Source organism: Thamnophis elegans, chromosome 2 (genome assembly GCF_009769535.1).
Source record: "Thamnophis elegans isolate rThaEle1 chromosome 2, rThaEle1.pri, whole genome shotgun sequence".
In the NCBI taxonomy this organism is placed as follows: Eukaryota; Metazoa; Chordata; class Lepidosauria; order Squamata; family Colubridae; genus Thamnophis; species Thamnophis elegans.
Genome location: NC_045542.1, coordinates 15,179,183 through 15,200,359, shown reverse-complemented (window position 1 = coordinate 15,200,359; position 21,177 = coordinate 15,179,183). Strand labels below are relative to the sequence as shown.

The 21,177-nt window shown below is 43.5% G+C and overlaps 1 protein-coding gene across 4 annotated transcripts in view; it reads right to left on the bottom strand.

The window, feature by feature from the left end:
- The window catches only part of HDAC7 (histone deacetylase 7), a 233,531-nt gene that overhangs the window by 130,276 nt on the left and 82,078 nt on the right, over positions 1 to 21,177 (bottom strand). For 2 of the 4 annotated variants that reach the window (XM_032211336.1, XM_032211338.1), the window contains exon 2: positions 18,279 to 18,350. The exons of 1 other annotated variant lie outside the window; for it this stretch is intronic. In XM_032211336.1, the coding sequence (XP_032067227.1) occupies positions 18,279 to 18,350 (72 nt within the window). Of the gene's footprint in view, positions 1 to 18,278; positions 18,818 to 21,177 lie in introns of those variants that run through there. One more of the 4 variants, XM_032211335.1, reaches the window with a different exon arrangement.

Here is a 21,177-nt window from a genome sequence, read left to right as displayed (position 1 = left end):
GTAGGATTTATAAATTTCAAAAATAACTATCTAGACAGCTGAACCCACTTGCAGAGTGGCTCTGTCCAGCTCTAAGAGAGAGAGAACACACTACAAAATTCCTCTCTCCGAGATTCAGCAACATTCTCATAATTTATGACTCTCCAGCTGAATGAGCTCCACCACCATGAATTTAAAACATCTGGTCTGGAGTTAAGCATATTAATCTCTCCTTTGACTGTGTTTACAGCTAGTATTGTTATCGCGCTTCCCCTCCCCACCCTCATGACTGCTGTTGGGCAATGTGACTTGCTCAACTCAAGAGTGGGCTAAGAATAGACGCCGTCCACGAAATCACACATATCCGGGACCCGGCATGCTTGGAGAGTAAAAGAGGAATGCTTTAACAGGATGTGGGGAGGAAACCATGCGCAATAGCACCTCAGAGACTTGAGAAGGCCACGGCAGGAAGAAAACTTTGGAATCCATTTTGTGCATCATTGGTTTGAACGCACAATTGTGACTGTTCAAGTCCCAAAGGCAGTCGAGAAAAATGGCCTTCTTTGGAAACGCAGGGCCCTAATTTCAAACTCCTCACCTTTGTAACACATCCCTGAGTCTTACCCAAGCCATATATTCAGAGAACAAAACCTGCAACCATGACGACAAACCGAAATGCGGTTTCACACACCAATCCAAACTGCGGCCAATTTGTGTTTGTGTGCAGACTGGCACGAAAAGTATCATGAATCAGCGCATGCGTCACTTCAATTTTTGTGTCTGACTGTTTGGAGTTTCCACATACCAAGGGACCCTGTGATAGCCAATATTTTTTTTTTACTGCAGATTAAAGTCTGGCCCAAGACAGGCAATCATTATTAGGACTCTGATAGTTCATCAAGATGATACTTAGATTACTTTGTGTAAAGCTACACAAAGGGGCTTTGCATTTCGCAGACTGGAAGAAATTTTTTTTTAATGCTTTCACCTGAATTGGAAGGAGAGAACCAGTTTTGAGTAGTGGTGGTGATGGTGCTTGGCCTCGAAAGCAGGAGACTTAGAGATAGGGCGTTGGTACCTACCTGATACGCCTCTTCTCATAGTGGGGGAGGAGTATCCAGGATGGGTTGACCTTATCCTCTCGTTGATTGGTCTGAGTCAGATAAGCTCTTGGTATATGCCCCTGGTCCACCAGGCACCGCCCAGTTATCGGCGAAGAACTCTATCCAACCCGTTGTGCCATCCACTCCAGACCTTTGTTATGGTTTCAAACTTTTTATTGAGTTATAGCTTAAACATATTAGTGCAACATCCATCATAACACGTTACATTATCATGACAGGGAGGGTCTGGATACTCCTCCCCCCTATGAGAAGAGGCGTATCAGGTAAGTACCAATGCCCGTTCTCCATAATGAGGGGAAGAGTATCCAGGATGGGACATACCAAAACTAATACATCCCTAGGAAGGGTAACATACTGAGGGAACATGGCCAAACTATGCCTGGTGGGGTGTGTCCCCCGCCCTATGAACTGCCTGTAATACCCTGCGACCAAACAAAGCTTCTGCCGAGGCAAAGGTATCCAACTTGTAGTTCCTCACGAAGGGTGAGGGGGAAGACCACGTGGCTGCCCTACATATCTCTGTCAATGACGCCTGCGTTGCCCAGGCCACAGTGGTGGCCGCACTTCATGTGGAGTGTGCTGTGATGATGCCCGGTGACTGTATGCCCTGAGACTGGCAGGCCATAGCAATGCAGGTCCTCAACCACCTGCCTATGGTGGTGGAGGTCACCTTCTTGCCCAGGGACCCCGGTTCGAATGAGACAAACAGGGCCTCGGACTTTCTATTTGGCTGAGTTCTTCTGAGGTAAATCCTCAGAGCCCTCCTTACATCTAATATGTGCCACTTCCTCTCCAGTGGCCGAGAAGGGTCTGGGCAAAAATCGGGCAAAATCAGCTCCTGCGACCTGTGGAAGCATGAACACACCTTAGGTATGAAGGAGGGGTCCAAACGCAACACCACTCTGTCCTGGTGAAAAATGCAGAGGTCCTCCCTGGCGGACAGGGCCTGCAAAGCTGATATCCGTCTGGCGGATGTGATGGCCACTAGAAACACCACCTTAAGGGTTAAAAACTTTAGTGACACTGTTCGCAATGGCTCAAACGGGGCCTCCGTCAGAGCGTCCAACACCTTGTCCAAGTCCCAGGAGGGGTACCTATGTACCGTGGGTGGTTTGAGGTTGGACGCCCCCTTCAGGAACTGCCTGACCAAGGGTTGGTGAGAGAGAGTCTGGGCTCTGCCGCACAAAAGCACAGATGAGATGGCCGACACTTGTCTCCTTTAAAATTCACATCATTGATTGAAAATATTGCTACAATCTACTTTTAAGTGACTAACTCTGCAATCTTAAAACTGCAGTAAGGCAGGTGTTAACTGGGACTTCCAGAGAATCACAGTCTGAATTTCTGGTTAACAATATTTTTCTTGCCTGCTCTTTGATTTCGTTAGGCCTGTTTGAATCCTATATTCCACTGTTATCGAGCATTTTTGGACTTTACAATGCCTGGGGAGAACACAATGTGTTGGTTGAACTTTGCCAATTACAGGTAGTTCTTGTTTTGCAACTGCCACATTTAGTGACTATTTGCAGTTATGATGACGTTGAAAGAGGAGGCCCCAATCCTCACATTTCCATTTTTTGCAGATCTATAAAGCAAAGGGTCGAGCTGAAATAAGATCATAAGCTGAGTCATGATTTCACTTAACAACTGATTCACTTAATGACCAAGTTGCCAGTCCCAATTAAGGTCACTGAATGAGGACTGCCTGTATTCTTGACTGAGGAAAACTACTTCTATTGAGATACAGCATAAATGAACCTTGGCTTAAAGTGCAGAGGAAACACATCAAGAGGAGTTGGCAGAGTACGTTCGTTGTGTGGAATACCTGAGTTGGCAACTTTGTAGAATTGCTTCCAATACTACGAGGCTACATGGAATGACATTCATGATTGGCAGTTCCAAATGTCTGTCAAATGCTTAGTCACCTAATACAGTTCTTGCTATGTCATCAGATGCTCCACTATCAGTTTTGGGCTGAAAAAAATCTGACCAACCACTTGCTGTCAGCAAAGACATTCAGAAAACTCAGATCCTTTGCTCCCATTTAGCAGTGTTTGAGACTTTTGCAGCCCCAATTTGTTTGCTCTATCAAGGTGTTTGCTCCTTTCTACTCATCCAGTAGAGCTCCATTCAATAAAGGCGTAAAAAGTTAGGTTTCTGCATTTTTTTTCTCTGTTGTTTGCATCTCCCATGGAATACCAGACCATTCGCTATTTAAACTCCACTTTGCAATTGTCCATTCTTTGCTTCTAGTGACACCGATAGCATCATCTCCCACTGGGCCCAAATCACAAGGTTTTACACATCTGTGCAAGATGTTTGTTAGATCCTACATTTCAACAAGATGGGTATGAATAGAAGTCTTCCGAAGTCAGTTGGGGTCTCCTGCTCCTTGCAGAAACTTCTGGAGCAGGGCTTACATTGGGCCTACTTCTTCCTCCATGTATTCAGGAAATCAGCTTGAATATAGCTAGCACTTTCCTGTGTCCACACAACCTTCTCCGCAAGGAATTCTACAAGCTTCAGAGGCATCCCAAGACTGAAGAAGGCAGAGTGGGAAATACCCTCTTTGAAGAAACTTCCCTGGAGTTCCTAGGGTACCCCAGAGCAAGCTGGCATCTTGTCTCAGCCACTTTGAAGGGATTTTGAGCAGGCCTGTGAGCTGTATACCCTGTTTAACCAAAATGCATTTACTAACTCTCGGTTGGTTGGATTTGCATAACAAGCTAAAACTACATGCTGGTTGTCTCGAGACAGTAATGATTGGATTCACACACCACTGCAAGCCAAAACCAAACAAACCAGATGCTGGTTTAGTTTTAAAAAGCTTCTCTCAAAGGCTGCACCTGCCTGTGCACCCTCCTCCAGCTCTAAAGTGCCAGACAAAGGCAGAACCATGGAAGCATATGATGTGCAGTTCCTTGTGAATGGTGCGGCCGATAGAACAGTTTTCTTTTCTTTCTCCCACCCCCTCCAGGAACTTTTATGATCATCCGATTGAAAAGTATGACCATTTTGATCTGTATTTTAAGAGATGTTGCTACGGTATGCTTTTCTATCCAATTTTTCGACATGGAAAATGCTGCTCAGCCTCTGTGATGCTGACAATGATTTTATGGAGCTTGTTCTGTGAAGACATGTCCATATTTGCATGTGCTTTCTACATATAACCACATATAATTCAGATAGAAATATAATATAGCAAACAATTGTGAAGAAAACTTCAACCATGCATGGCCTGTGTAGCTCTTAGTCTAAGTATAAGAAGACAACTTCAATTGTTTACAATCTTTATGTTTACAATTTGGTTTACATAGCCCTAGTCTCCCCAAAAAGAATGCCCAATAGGCCTCATGTAATATTTCTCAAAAAGGGATGCGGTGGCTCAGTGGCTAAGATACTGAGCTTGTCAATCAGAAAGGTCGGCAGCTCAGTGGTTCAAATCCCTAGTGCTGCATACTGAGTGAGCTCCCGTTACTTGTCCCAGTTTCTGCCAACCTAGCAGTTCAAAAGCATGTAAAAATGCAAGTAGAAAAATGGGACCACTTTGGTGGGAAGGTAACAGCGTTCCGTGCACCTTTGGCCTTTAGTCATGCTGGCCACATGACCACGGAGACATTAATTTGGTTCCTTCAAAATCAATTTCATGTCCTGTTGCTTTAAGGTGCTGGAAACGCATCGCAGAACACAAGAACGCAGTCAGAAAAAAAAGGAAAAAAAACTTCGTCCCTTTTCCAGCACCTTAAAGCTACAGGACACGAAATTGATTTTGAAGGAACCAAATTAATCTCCAAAACAGAACACTTCAACAAGAGAATAATTATGGAAGCCATCGAAATAGAGAAACACACCCACAACATGAATAAACGTGACAATACCTCCCACCTACCAGACATCTGGAAACCAACCCTAGTTAACAAATGAACCTCACCCACCACCAAGGTCGTTACAACACAAAAGAAAACGCCAGCCTGAAGATGACGAGTGGGACCTCGCCAAAATATTGCCAAGACAATCTCAATCTTACACGGGAAAAGACCCAAATACAACAAGACCAGCATACCTACACCCGTGAAAATCTACAAAAACAAACAAATATATATATATATATATATATATATATATATATATATATATATATATATGTGTGTGTGTGTGTGTGTGTGTGTGTGTGTGTGTGTGTGTGTGTGTGCGCGCGCGCGCGCGCGCGCTGATAAATAAATAAAGGGAGACTAGTATAGATCTATTTCAAGCTATTTAGCTCTCAGCAGCTAGCCATACCCTTACTGGGATTTGAACCTGGGCTATATTGCACACTAGGCATACTAGGCAGAGATGTGACGAGCCGAAGGACAGATGATGGAAGCAGTTAGCTTCCTCCCATAATTGGGGCTTACCAGGGGTTGTAAAAAATCTAATATATATATATGTGTGTGTGTGTGTGTGTGTGTGTGTAAAAATGTTAAGTTTGATATTTTTATATTTTGATATGGTTAATTGTTATTCTGCTTATAAGTCACTTTTTGTGCAGATGAGCAGCTATATAAATTTGTTAAATAAATTTAGCACTGTAGGCATTTTACATTGTTGCAGGCTGACAGAACTCTCTTTATTAGTACAGTTTATTATTATTTTTACTTTGTAATCTGCCCAGAGAACTTGAATTACCGGGTGGGAAAGCCACAGAAGGAAACAAAGCACTTCAATTGAAATCCCACAGACCTAAATCTCTGAAAAATCAGGCTCTCCGACTGTCTTCCCAAACCCAATCTTGGAGTTCTGTGGTTTTTGAGCAAGGGTTGGTTCGCCGGGTAGCATGATGCTTCCGAAGAATATTTAAACCCAGCCTAGCAAGAGTCAGCTTGGCAGGCTCAGGTGGCTAGCTGATTTATTGTCAACACTATAAATAGCTGCAGGAACCCAGATGCCCGGCTATTAATGATCCTTGGAAAATTCTCAAGCACACCTTGAAGGGGTGATGGGAGCAGAGCAGCAGTCAGTTAACCCTTTTGTGGGTCAGGGATTAAAAGCAGTTGCTTGCTAGGGAAATCGTTCATCCCAGAAACCAATCATTGCCATCCAAAGGTTGTGATTGGTGAGCGTGGGAAAAGGAAGAAGCAAGGCAATCCTAATAGGTATGCAAATCCATCAAACAAACAAAAAACCCATCCGCAGGGCACAATGCATTAATGGGTGCTTGAGGGCTCTTTTTTTAAAAAATGTGTCGCTTGATTCATAGCGTTGGAATTTGAACCTAGATGTTATGGAGTGAGGCTGTCGTAGAGTTTTTATAATGCAAAATTGAAGAATGGTGGTTAATTATTAGTTTTTTTTAAGTTTTTGCTAGCATCCAGAAACAACTTGCCTATTTTCCAAGAGGCTTACTATCGACTGGATGATTTGACAATCTGGCTTCAACTTTATCTCTAATATTGCTGAACTACAACTCCCAGCGAATTCAGCAACATGGAATGCTTGGGAGTGTCATTCAGCAATATTTGGAGAACCACATTTTCCCTGCTCCTCCTGCCTTACCTAGGACTATGCTCTGTCAGTATATTGGAATGGAAGACAGATACTCATCCATAAGTCAACTTTGCCTAAGTTTGTACAGGGAAATCTAAATCCTTGGCTAAAGGATCCATTACTTTTATAATAAATAATTTATCTTCCTTCCAGCGAAAGGAGTCAACATATTTGACTTGTCCTTGTACTCCTAATCCTCTTGGGTTTCTGACAGCAAACCTCCAGTCAAGATTGATCATGTATGAGCTGACATTTGAACCCAGATCTCTCCAGTTCTGAAGCAATAATGTAGCTATTGCATCATCATCATTGCCATCTTAGCTGCCTTGTGTGATTAGAAATATAAGAAGTATTCAGCTACAATATTAGATAGGAATGCTAAGGTTTCAGCAATTACTTAACAATGGTGAATAAACTGCAGCTTTAAGTAATCTTTTAGAGAAGGGTAGAGAGGAATTTCTTTTGAATCCTCATTTCTACCTATACAGAACTCCCTTTTTATAATCCTGTAGTCCAGTGACGGGATTCAAAAAATTTTTACTACTGATTCGGTGGATGTGGCTTGTTGGGTGTGGTAGGGGAAGGATACTGGGCAAACACATCACCCTAATCCATATTGCAGTTTGTTTAGCTGGTTGAATATGTTGTGTGAACACAAGTTTTGTGATTTATAAAATGTGGTTTAGCACATTGGTTATTCAGTACAACTCTGAATAAGCACATTGGTTATTCAGTACAACTCTGAACCCAATTTCTTTTGCAAGTATATTTACAGTTGGTTTATGGAACCCAAATAAGGAACAGTCACTTTTGCTCCTAAACAATGTTTCAACTAACAGAATTTAGTGTGGAGTTACCTTGTTGTCTTTACCACTGAGTTTTTCATAGAGGTGAAAAGAATCAAGAGGCAATATCACGCTATGCAGCTTTTCTTTAACTGGAACTGCACAGTTCCATGTGAGGGTATTAGGGGTTTTGTGAGAGATAGCTTAAAAAATAAATATTGTGGGTTTTTGTTTTGTTTTTTACTCTGTGCATCACACAATCGTAATGATGGGAAATTTTACATGCCACATCTGCCACTTGCTATTATTTTAGGTGTGAAAGTGGACTGAGTAGGTGAGAAACGAATTGGATTGTGACATTTTCTAATTTTTTGAAAATTTTATGCAGGGTCCCTGTCACCTGAAAAATTGCCTCAAGGGTTCAGAGGTGGGTTCCTACCAGTTCGCACCTATTCGGTAGAACCGGTTTGTCAAATCTACTGAACCGGTTAGAAGAGGTTCCACCAGTGGACCCGGAAAGCAGGCCACACCTACAGAAGAGGTTCCAAAAAATTTTGAAACCCACCACTGGCAAGGATCTTGTAACTTGACAGCTTTAAGACTTGCATGCTTCAATGAGTTTCTGAATAGCTACTTGAACCGACCTAAGTACTAATTTATAATTTCATATCCGGTCACATGGGCGGCAAGCCACACCCATCTGGTCACATGGGTGGCAAGCCACTCCCACAAAGAAGGCCACACCCACAGAGTAGATTCCAACAATTTTTGAAACCCACCACTGCAAGGGTTCTCCAAGGTTAAAAAAAAAGTTGGAAAAGGCTCATAAAATGACAGTTTCAGAACTGAAGAAGATCCTGAATCAAATCTCACTTTTATCATTCCCATTCAGCTTTAGTTTCCCTCCTTGCACGCTGTACAATAATATTGATCAGCTTCTTAATAAAGACAAAATTTTTCAAACTGTATTCCGTGAAACTCTAAATGTTCTATGAAAGAAAACGCTCCCTTCCACCCCACAAAAAAAAGTTCATTTCAGCACATCCAATTTTCTATTATTAAATTTTTGCCTCTGAATCAGGTATTCTGGGGAATTTTTTTTTCTTAAAAAAAAAAACCCCAACAGGTTACACAGCCTGAACAAGTTTGAAAATCCCTGAGATAAGGCATTTGAAACACTTTCAAGCATTCTCAGCCATTTGCAAACATCAGATATGATAATTAGGGGACAGTTACTCTTTTTTCCACGTAGTTTACTTAAAAAGAGCAAGTGAAGTGGAAAATGTGCTGCAGTCAGAAATCACTGCCATGGGATGGTGGGCAGGCCTTTAAAGAAAAAGAAAAAAAACGACACCCTATCAAGGCATCTAGGTCAGTTAGAGCATTCAGTTATAGGACTCCCCCACATACACACATATCATCTAAAATAGGATACACCACAGGAACTGTGCCTCTGAGCTACTGCATTTAAGATTGCTTTGTTGAGGTATGAAGGTTGATCAAGGTATTACATAAAACAGTGGTCCCCAACCTTTCTGTCATGATGGCCCAGGGTAGAGGGAGTGGATCTGTGCGAGTGGCAGGCACACACGCTCACAGCTCCATTTCTGCAAGCGGCGGGCATGTGCGCCTGCTGCTTGCGTAAGTGGAGCTGTGCGAGCAAACAGGTAGAGGGTTTGGTGAACCGGTATAATCAAAACAGCCTCATTTTAAACGTAAGGAAAGACTAAAGAGATCATTGTCGAGTTCAGAAAACACAGACCTGTGTATTAATGATTCACCTGTGGAGGTGGTTAGCAGCATCAAGTTTCTGGGTGTGCAGCTAACAAGTAGACTAGCTTGTCGCTCAACAGTGAGACATTGGTGAAAGGGGCACAGCAGCGTCTGCATTTTCTGTATCACATAAGAAAAGTACAACTTCCTTCCTCTGTCCTTACCACTTTCTATAGAGGGGCGATCCGAGAGCATCCTGTCATATTGCATTACTGACTGGTTTGGAAGCATTACTGCTTCAGACAGGAAGGCGATGCAGAGAGTGGTGAGGACGGCAGAAAAGATTATTGGTAGTTTATTTCCTTCTATCCAGGACATGGCATATAAGCAATACTTGAGTAGGTTCACAGTACTGTCTGGGCCGCTACACATCCTCTTCATGGCCTGTTTTCCTTGTTACCTTCTGGGAGGAGGCTTTGGGGTATCCAAAGCAGATCATCTAGATTCAGTCACTGTATTATTCCATGTAGCATCAACCTTGCGACCTCTCAAGTTTCCTTTGTCTGCTATGGACAGTGAGTGTGTGTGTGTAGGTGTAGATATATATATATATATGTATGTATATAGCATGTGTATATGTTATGTGTGTGTATGGGTAGTTATATAAAGTTTGTTTTGAGAGCAGGCAATGGAATTTTGTATTTAATGTATGCCAGTGTGCTCACAGTAAAAATAATGACAATAAAGATAAAGGTTAGTGGGCTGCAGCTTGGGGGTTGGGGACCCGATATAAAAGATCATACATTACACACCACACTGAAATAAGTTGCATTTTTTATTCAGTGATAAACATACGAACTGTGCTCAATCATGGAATATCTTATTTGATTCAGTTGTCTGAGCTACTAACTTTCAGTTTTAATTCTAACTTAACTTCTGTGGACCTCATCCCATATTTAAGAGTTTCCTAAGGAGGTGTGTGTAAGTGCACTAACGAGCCTATCGCCCCTGTCACATTTTAATTTTTTTTTCATTTTGCTCATTTGAATTTATAATTTTTGTTTGATGAATAAATAAGTAAATAAACAATCATTCTTTCTTCTGCCCCTGAGCAGAGTGGAAACAGTTTCCTGCAGCCTGCCTTTGCTCTATTTGGTCAAGAGGGTGACCATTAGCAATATGAAAACCAATTAAGGAGTTTGTGATTTGTTCTGCATGCTGAATTCAGATGACACAGAGCAGGAATCAGGCATTTCAGCAGGAGGTGCAATCAAGCAAATCAGCCATCGAAAGACCAATCTTGTCCTGTTGTCTGAACAACTCTCAAATCTGTGATTACATGACCCACAAGATAAGTGGGCCTGAGTCTGATTGGAGCCCAGATGAAAAGTCCATCTGGCAGTTGCAAGTTATTTTCATAAAGTCTTGTTCAACATAAGTCCAACTCCTTGTGATTTCATGGACATCAGCTCCGCTGGCAAATTAACCCCAGATCTGGGATATTTTCTTTCCACAAATAAAATCAACATAAAAGACATAACTACTCCCCTTCTACCCTCACCCAAACTGGAAAAAAACTAAATCACCAACTTTTAAATACCTGGAGTATTCTGACCAATTCCTCTCTCTACAGATTTTAAGTTTGATTATTATACACACCCAAGTGCGCGCATACACACACACTCATGATGAAAGTGAAGAAGCAAAGCTGCATGCTAGATTCTTTATCTTTCTCTCTCCAACCCCATTTCCAACTCATGGAAAACAGCCTACATATTCGTTGTTAGTAGTTAGGCACTGAATATAGCACTAAGCTCAAGGAATGTGGAATTCAAAAGCTTTCTGCTCGGTCATTCATTTTGGGTGTCTCTCTCCAAGCGTTTACCAAATGAAGCGAGTGACGTTTGTTGTTCACAGACCCCAGAGACATCATCTGATCCATGATCCCCAAAGTGGATCAAAGCTTCTAGCAACCTAAGCCTAAGAAGGGAACCACAGATACCAGACACAACACAGAGAGTGCTTCTGACGCATGTTCCTCACAGGATTGCCATGACAATGGAATTCCCCAGCCTCTTCAGTGTGGAAGATCACTGATACAGCAACATCCATAAACAATGAAGCCTCTAAGATGCCACTCTTTATGTTTTGGGCTTCTCTGCAGAGACGTTTCCAAATGAACACAGCGGCTTCCATATTGTGCATCAACAGTGTGAGCTGGGAGGGAAAGACCCTGAAGCCAACACAGCTAATGCAGAACCAGACATGGTATGTTTGTGGGGGCATCAATATAACTTAGCTTTCCCCACTCCCTCGTTGCCCAGAACAGCACCAGACGCCTACACCTTTCATAATTTTATAGAGCATTCCAGCTAAACAGTCTGAATGACCAGATGGACAGTATTTGTGGAAATTCCCTATTAGTGAAAGCCCTGCCTCTTTTGCATCTGGCGACCCTCAACCGAGAGAGCTGTGTTTCTGGAAATGCAGTTCTGGGATATGCAAAATAATGCCAGCTCAGCAGATTCTTTCTCGTACACAAAGCTTATCTGAAAATTGTTCCTCCGGAGTTTGATAGTCACAGACGTAGAACTAGCCAGGGTTTTAAAAAGAGAGGAAGAATCACTCATCCCTCTCGCCTGCCCCCCCACCCCCAGGTTTATTTTAAGTTATTTTAGATCATGGCTATACGAAACCTGAGAACTTGTAAAAGTAGCTTTTGTTTGGAAAAAGGCTGACCTAACCCATAAGCTAAAGATATAGTAGAAAATAGGACGTGGGATGCAGCATATCAATGACATTAAAAAAAAAAAAACCTGCTGAGCTGGCAAGTAATCTGATATATTCATGAAGCAGATTGTTAAATAAAGAGGTCATCATATCCCCAGCTTGGCTAGAAAAAAGTAGATCCAGGCTGAGTCAGATCATGGGTTTGTGTGGCCCAGCACCAGCACTTCCACATATGCTTCTACAGACTAGATTTGTATCCTCTAGCATTCAAAGCAGGTACTCTATCACTAAACAGCAGCCCTTTCCTTAAATGCCTGGGTTAAATTCTCCATGCAACATCCATTATGCTAAAGATCCCTGTTCTGGCTTATAAATTATAAACAAGACATTTGGAGTGAAAATGACATGCTTTTCAACGGTCAGCCTTTTCCTTCTGTTTCTTGGAATTCAGTTTTCAAAGTCTCAAGTTATTTCAGTTTTGAACTTCAGCTCTGAAGGACAACTCTGATGGCCTAGCAGAGTGAGGCTAAACTTTTTCTCCTCACGTGCCAAAATCTCACACCCGCATGACAGCACGTGTGCGTGTATGCCCACACCCATAATGCACCCTGTCCCCCTGTGTATGAGCGCATATCCCCCCTGCACCCCACGCCTCCTGCGCATGCACATGGCATCACCACCCCGCATTCTGTTTTGGGCCTAGCAAGCCTCTCTGAAGTCTCCTGGGACCAAAAACGGGCTGTGGGGGGGGCGTGCTGCACCCCCCACCCGTGTGTCCATTTTGGGCCTAGCAGGCCTCCCTGAAGCCTCCTGAAATAAAAAATGGGGTGCAGGGGGGGCACCATCACTGTGCTCCCCGCACATGCGCATGTGTGAGCCCCTCCCCACATGCCTGTGCATCTTCCGTATGCATGGCAGACCCAAAAATCAGCTGGTCGGCAGGAGGCCCGTGCGCAGTGGAGCTGAGCTGGGAGACAGCTCACGTTCCCACAGAGAGCGCTCCGCGTGCCATCTGTGGCTCGTGTGCCATAGGTTCATATCATGGGTCTAGCATCAGATGAAGATTACTTTTCTCTCTGCACATATGGATGGACAGTGAGGCTATTTTCTGATATAAGAGATACTGGGGGCGGCGGGAGTTCCTACATTTTGCATAGCTTATGGTAAGAGTCCAGAAACTGCAGAAGGTCCTTGTGTTTTCCATTCCTGGATTGGATATATCTTCTTTTGCTTTCTTTACCCAATCGAGCTGCAAGCACAGGAAGCTGTTTGCTTGCGCACATTCTGGGACTGTTGGAGAAGAGGGAGTAAACTTGATGAAGCAATTGCAGCCAACGCATGCATGGGAAAGACTAGGATGAAGCAAGAGTCGAAGAAACTGCAACACTTCTTGAATTTCCTTGAAGTACGCATGAAGAGGGGACAGGGTTCCTCCAGAACGAAACTCACATCAAGGGGAAAAGAAATTAGGCGAGCCTTTTCCAACCTTTCCACAAGAGGAAACAGGAGAAGCAGAAGTCTCCCTTCCCCAGCATATTACAAAGCTAGCAGCACCATCAGAGGTGGTATTCAGACGGTTCTCGCCAGTTTGAGTGAACCGGTAGCAGCGGCTGCGAGAGGCTCCGCCCACCCTCCCTGATGTGATGTGCAAGCACTCACATTTGCGAACCAGTAGGGAAGGTAAGTGAATCCCACCGATGAGCACCATCCTATGCATTCCTATTCTGAAGTCCCTTTTAGTTCAATAGGATTGGTCTTATAGCAGGGGTGGGTTTCAACCGGTTGGTCAGCCAACCCGGAAGTAAGTAACTTCCGGGAACGGCGAAGGGCGCGCCCGCCCGCCCGCAATCCTTACCCGGTTTTGACGAGTTCTGCGCTTCTACACATGCGCAGGACGCATACAGCACCTGCGCGATCCTCCAGGAGCAGCTGGAACATCGCGCAGACGCTAGTACGCATGCGTGCACCACGCGCGTGCACGAGGACGCCGCCGGCCCCGTTCCAACTGAACCCGGTTGTAACGGGGCGAGAAACCCACCCCTGTCTTATAGGATAAGGCTGCAGACCTGGTGGGAAGTAAACCTTGCTCAATTCAATGTGGCTCTCTTTTGAGAGGATATACTCAGATTTACTCCATAAATCTCTAAACTGTGTAAACATGGGAGCTATAAACAAGTCATTACTGGTCACATCCAAGTATCAAGACTGAACCTAGCTATTGAGACAAAAATGCAAAATAAGTTTACCAACATAGATGCGGGTGGGGGAATTCAAGTAAGTTTTCAGTTTTTCTTGGTTTGGCTCCCCCTCCACCAAGCTGGAACTTACAACCAATCTGCAGACTGCAGGGTTCCCTCCCATGGTCAAATAATCAAAATTCAGAGATTTGGAACTGGCATGTATTTACAATGGTGGCAGCATCCTGGGTTCATGCGATCACCATTTGCAACCTTCTCAAGATGCTTCCGACGAGGTAAAAGGGTGAAACTCGATTCACTTCATGATCTTGAAATGCAATAAATGACAACAGCAACAAACAAACCAAAAGTCATAAAATTGGACACAACTCGCTTCACAACTGCATTGCTTTGCTATGGAAGTTCTGGTTCCAACTGTGGTCATAAATCAAGAACAGCCTGTAGACAATTCTAGGAGGAGGAGGAGACATTAGTGTCTCGAGATCGTTGGGGTTGCACCCCAAGGTTGGGATTTGGGAGAATCCTTCTTTATAAGGCTGAGAACCCTTTTTTTTAGAGCTTAAGTTATACGATTCATCTGTTTCTCACTTCAGAATAGAAGGGAACCATGCCACTGGTTTTTTGTCATCATGGTCAAAAACAGGGGTCCCCAAACTTGGCAACTTTAAGACTTGTGGACTTCAGCTCCCAAATTCTCCAGGCAGCATAGCCTTAAACCATTGTCTTAAAGTTGCCAAGTTTGAAGACTTCTGGTCAAAAGGGTCTCAAATAGGTTGTACACCTGTGGCTTAGAATCTGCAGAAGTCTCAGATAGAGCTCTCTTTATACTGCCAATTAAAAGATGTTAAACAGCTATTCTGGGTTTCCCCCACCCCCCACCCCTCTTAAAAGTGGATTTTTTTAAAAAAAAATGGCAGAAAAAGGGAGGAAACAGAGCAGATGATGAAAACATTTTTGACCAGAAGTAAGGCAACGGCAAAATGAAAGCCTAGCATGAAAGCACTCATAGGCTATGCGCTGGCCAGACCAGCTTTACGAAAACAGGAGATGAAAGATCTTTGAATTCCAGTTGCTGGGGAAGAACGGTGGGGAAGGCATGCCAGTTGAGAAGAGAAGCCCACAGCTGAAGTCTAGACTCTTAGGATCGGATTTTGAGCTTTCGTTTAGGCTCCTCGGTTAAACAACAATCAGCTCTCCAAAAACCACTAACACCCCATATAATTCTACTTGAGATGAGAACAAATCATATCAGCATCCGGCACTCAGGATGGGGAACAGGTAGCTGAAAATATGAAACATGTTGGGGAAGCCCCTAAGATTTTCACTGCTACTTTGATCCCTGCCCTTGAGGAGCTCATGATTGAATATCACTGCCACATGCAAAAAAAACAAAAACCAGAATCATCACATTATGCAAGGAGGTTTTAATTGAATATGTCAGTGTATCTTGTGGGTGGGCATTTGAAAATATTAGATGCACTCTTTATCGGTTTATTGGATAGAGAGGGAACCGTATTGGGAATACAAGCAAGATAACCAGAAGCCTCTCCCATTTGTGAATTTATTACTATCTTCCCTTTTTTCGAAAAGGAATGATTGGTATGAGCCATAAGTAACATCTGCCTTATATTAGCCACAGTGATTGCATTTAAAACCTCATCTAATACCATATCTATTCCAACAAGCAGATCCCAAAACTTTGTTGAAATGTTTCTCAGCCCAGTTATCAAAAATCCTCTTAAATATACCGTATTTTTCGGAGAATAAGACGCACTTTTCTCCCTCCTAAAATAGTGTGGAAATGTTGGTGCGTGTTAATACACCAAATACAGACATTTTTGGCCTCCTGAAGCTCTGCATCCCATTTTCATGAAAAACGGGGTGTCTTTGCTTGCCTCCAGCCCCCAGCAGTACTCTGCAGGATTCAGCAGGGCTGGGGGAAGGCAAAAACGCCTTCATTTTTGTGAAAAACAGACCATTTTCCACAAAAATGGGGGTGTTTTTGCCTCCCCCCCCCAGCCCTGCTGAAGCCTGCAGAGTGCTCCTGGGGACCGGGGAGGACAAAACCTTTTTTTTCTTACTTACATCTTCAAAATCTTGGTGTGTCTTATACACTGATGCATCTTATAATCCGAAAAATACGGTAGATGTTTTTGAGAGGAAATCAGGCTGTTATACTGTTCTATTAACAGGGGAACATAAGCCTTCATTTTTGCCATAGAATGACTGGGTTGGCTCTCACTGCCCCTCTCTCCCATGCTTTAATTTTTAATTGCATAATTCGCCAAGCCCATGTAGCACAAAATGAGGCCCGGAGTATCCACTGAATGCCTCCGGGCATGTTGCTCAATAATGGGTCCTTACAAACCCTTGTCCCCAGGAAGAGGTTCTCCAGATTTCTGAAGGTCCTTCTTCTTGACCACTTGACCGATGTAAATGTATCTTGTTTGAGAATACATAACTACCCTAACAAAAAGGCATCACATTTCTCTCTAGTAAGTGCACACCCAACACTTACCAAAGCCTGAAGTATGTTGACTTTTTTTTTTTTTGTAAAGAGTTTCAGGCAAGACTAACAACTCATATACTCCTCTCAAGCCTGCAACAAGAGCAACAATCTACCCTGACCCATTTTGTATATACTGGAGCAGCCTCAATACAAGCCATAGAAGATGAGAGCCTCTGCTTAACACAGCAGGTGAGGGATACTTTCTCCTTATCAAGAAGGCAGTCTCGGCAAAGCATGTATTTGTATGTGCATACCAAAGACTTGAAAAACAGAAGGGTTTTTAAAACCTACTAATGGACAGAAGCTAGAAATAACAAGAAAATCTCTTAGAAAAAGCAAAACTATGATTAAGCTACAATTTTTCATTCAGAAAAGGTCCTCTAAAACCTCAAATACAGGAAAAAAATGACGTGGACTGCATGTCTGATTGTCACCCCTGTCCCAATAATGAGTATTGTAGTTGCACCTGTTTGGGAAAATCACAACTCTTACTATTTCAAAGCAGGTCGAAGCCAAATTGAAATTCAGCTTTTTAGACCAAGCAGTATAGGAGAGTAGAACAAAGAAACCAGTCAGGCCTTGGTGTAAGAAGGACACTATATCCAGGTGAAGCAAAAGAAGTCCAAAGCAAATAAGTGCCTTGTTGATTATCATACTATCTTACATAGCCCCCAAAGGGTAAGTAAATGTTTAAGCACGGTGTCTCTGTTACTAATGACAATAAGGGACAATTGCCTGAAAGACAAGACCTTTCCATCTTCCAGATCAATAAAACAAAACCTGAAGCATGGCGAGCTACAAACATAAAAAAGAACAAATGGAGAGAGGCTAGAGAACAAAAATAAACAAGTTCTTTCAAGTGTTTTGAACTCTTTAAATGAGTTCTTTCAAGTGTTTCGAACTCTTTAAAGTATAATATAAATGCTAATGCATAAAATCAACAGAGAGCTTCAGACGGCTGGGGCCAGTGAGTCAAGTTTTATGCAATAAAGTAAAACCGAAGTGTGAAATTGCTTGGATTTCCTGGACCAGAACATGTCATTAAATTTAGCTGAAAAGGGACACCCACCAGACCCCCGTGGACTCCATGCAATACTATGTGTTTGCATTACAGATGCCTAGGCAGAGGGTAGGGTGGGGTGGGGTGGGGTGAGAGGAAAAGAAACTATCACAGCCCCCTTCAACTGTGGCAGATTCCAGAGGTGGACCGAACTACCACTTCCATCATCCCCCACCAGCATAGCCCATTCCTTCACCGCTGGGGATGGATGGCTGTGCAGCAGATTCGAACCACCGGCATTCTAATCGCTTCGGGTTCTTAGTGGGAAGTGAAGTCCCACCGAACTGAAAAGCGATTCCCTGCGGGCTGCAGAAAATGCTCAAGTGGGCGACTTCAGCCTTCAGTGTCCAACAGGGCTTCCACCGCCACCCCACTCCGCCTTTCTAGGCTGCCTCGCTTCCTGAGGCCGTTTCAAGGCCTTGCCCCGTTCCCGTCCTCGGAGAAAGAAAAGCTCGACCCCACCACCCCGTGTAACTCCTTTCTCTTGGGCGAGTCACGAGGCGCAGAAAATGCAGGAAAGGGGAGGCCCCCCCCGCGCCCCACGTTTGGGCTCGTCTTTCCTTTTCTATGCCAGTCGCCGTTTTCCCTTCGCAGCGGGTTGCTGTCATCGTTCCCCCAAGGAGGGATCCGCCGCCGGCTCGAGTCGGCTCTTACCTTGGCTAGAGGCGCCGCTCTTCTCGGCCAGGCTCACGCCCTTCTCCTCTGCCGTCCGCCCTTTAATTCCATCTGGGGAGGAGAAAAGAGAATCGGAGTGGTGAGCGCCGGAGGAGCCGCTGCTGCTGCTGCTGCTGCTGCTCGTTTTAGCGGCGGTGCCCAAGGCTGGGTGCAGTCCTGGCATGGGTGGACCCTCCTCCCGGCTGCTGCCTCCCCTCGGCTAAGGGAGCGCGCAGGGGAGATCCGTTAAGCTGCTTTGCTGGGTTCACACGCCACGGGTCAAGAAGGGCAGCGAGCCATGACGGGGCCAATCCTCGTTGCGGGCGCTAGAGATCAGCGGCGAGGCGAGGCAATCCCTGCCAGCTCCATCACTCAGAAGCAACAGCCGCTAACGCCTCTCCAGGCGGATCCACCTGCGGCCGGCCGGCCCCCGCCGTTTCTCCCCACCCGCGCAGCCGATCGGAAGCAAGGCGCCGGAGGAGGACCGCGCGAGCAGGGAACGACAGAAGAGGAAATGAAGGAAAAGAAGGGGAAGAAAGGGGAAAATAGAGGAGGAAAAAAATAGAAAGAAAGGAAACCGCACTGAGCGAGGGGGGGGGGGAGAAAGTTGCATTGTTTGCCGAGGGCGCTCGCGATTGGCCCAGCCTCGACCAATGGCAGGGCACTCGGAAAGTTTGCTGTTCAAGTGCTCCATCTGGTGCTCGGGAGCGAAGCACCCGCCTCCCCTGCGCTCCACTCCTTCCCATACGCGAGAGTCGAAGGACGCTGATCTAGTTCGGCCGAATTCAAATGCTAGTTTTACAAGCCGAGTTTAACGTTTTGGAAATGTGGGAACGCGCCCCGCGATTGATGACGACGGCTTTGGAAGCGCTTGGCAGTCGTCGTCGTCCCCCACGTCCCGTCCCCCGCCCCGACACGGAAAGGGGATAGTTTCCAAAGCTGCTCTCTTGGTTACTACGAGGTAATGGGCAGGGAGTTACATTTGAGAGCGCAAGATCAGCTATGAAACAAGAATTACGAATACGACAATGTGTACTAGGAGATATAACAGTATGTATAGTGTAAAAAACTGTGGATATAACCGATATATATCGCTGTTGCAAAGATGAAACTAATGTATAACAAAGAAAACTGTATAATAAAATACTTTAAAAAAACAGATTTGAAAGTGCAAGATCAGCTATGATATTCTGTGGCCTAAGAAGCAAGGCCCGGCCTTGCTCACAAAGCTTGAAATACATGGGGACAGTAGTCTGAATTGATTAAAGCCTGATAATTTTAATCAGAATTTATTCAGAACACTCCCACTGATATGATTTGGAATATGTTGCTTACAGATAAGACCTTGTTCTATTGCCATTTCCAGTAATGACCATTTACTTACAATGAGTAAGTAACTTTTCCTAACATGATCTGTAAAGCAAAGAAATGCTGCTGTAATTTCGTAAGCAATTTTCACTTAGCAACAACCACTTCGTTTAAAAACTGAGTTGCCAGACCCAATTCTGGTTGTGAAACAAGGACTGCTTGTCTTACTATTTGTAAAAGTGGATGCTCCATATTCCTGCACTGCAGGAATAATAATTCTTAAGTTGTAATTCTCCTTTAGAATCAAACCAAGTATAGAGAGTGCTGAGGTACACTAAATTTGTAATTTAATTTTTAACTGCCATCTCTTACTAAATGTTAGGAAAGAGACTGCAGTTTACTGGGAAGGGCATTCTAAATTCAATGTGTATAATGAAAGTGGTATAATTTTTGTACACAATGACTGATAGAACTATTTCAATAGATATGGTGAACCGAGATCAGAGTTCATACTAAGACATGCTGTAATAAAGTTTTGTTGAATAAACTATAATTGGATGCATTTATATCTTATTAAGGCATAATATGGGTCACAGTTTTACAATACTGGTAGTTAAAAGTATTGTATGAACCCAATTAATGTATGAAAATCTTAGTTTAGTGGGTTGTGTAAATTCAGACAATACTTAGAATCTTAAGAAGAAAATCAATCTGGTAGATAGGTAAAATTTTAGTTCAGCTAAATGCCAAGTCTATGATTTGGCTTACATCTGGTACAACTTAGAACCACAATTGAACCCAAAAGATATGTTGTTAAGTGAGACATTTGTCAAGTGAGTATTGTCCCATTTTAAGACCTTTCTTGCCACAGTTGTTAAGTGAATCATTGTAGCTGATATGTTAGTAAGACAGTTCCTAAGTGAATCTGGCTTCCCCATTGATTTTACTTGTCAAAAGGTTGGAAAATCACATGACCTTGGGATAAAACAATGGTCATAAGTATGAGTCAGTTGCCAAACATGTGAATTTTGATCACATAATCATGGGGATGCTGCAAAGATCGTAATTGTGAAAAATGGTCATAAGTTACTTTTTTCAGTGCTGTAAGTCCGAATGGTCACTAAATGGACTGCTGTAAGTCCAGGACCACCTGTACTAAGTGATAATTCTCTTAATTATGATTTGTTTATACACCATATTAAACTATTAATACAACTGCAGAAGTTTGGTTTGCCCATCAGTTTAGGCCAACACCAATTAAAACTACATTAATCCTCCAGCATGATGTAGGAACTTAAAATTGTATTTACATGATACAGATTTATCAATCACAAGTAGATAGTCATCTTATATTGGACTATTGCACATGAAAACTCCAAAAGGTGAGTTAACTGGATAACCCATGGCAAGAATAATGAAGCTGTAAAGAGTTGGCCTTCTGTTCCATTAGGATAAAAATTAAAATCAATGAATTGCACAGCAGCTACCTTTAAAGCCATGTAAAGAAACCCTAAATGTGAGATCTTTCCATCCTAGTCAGTACTGTGGAGTCAATAAGAAAAACCAATTGCTTTAAGTAAGAGAAATAATC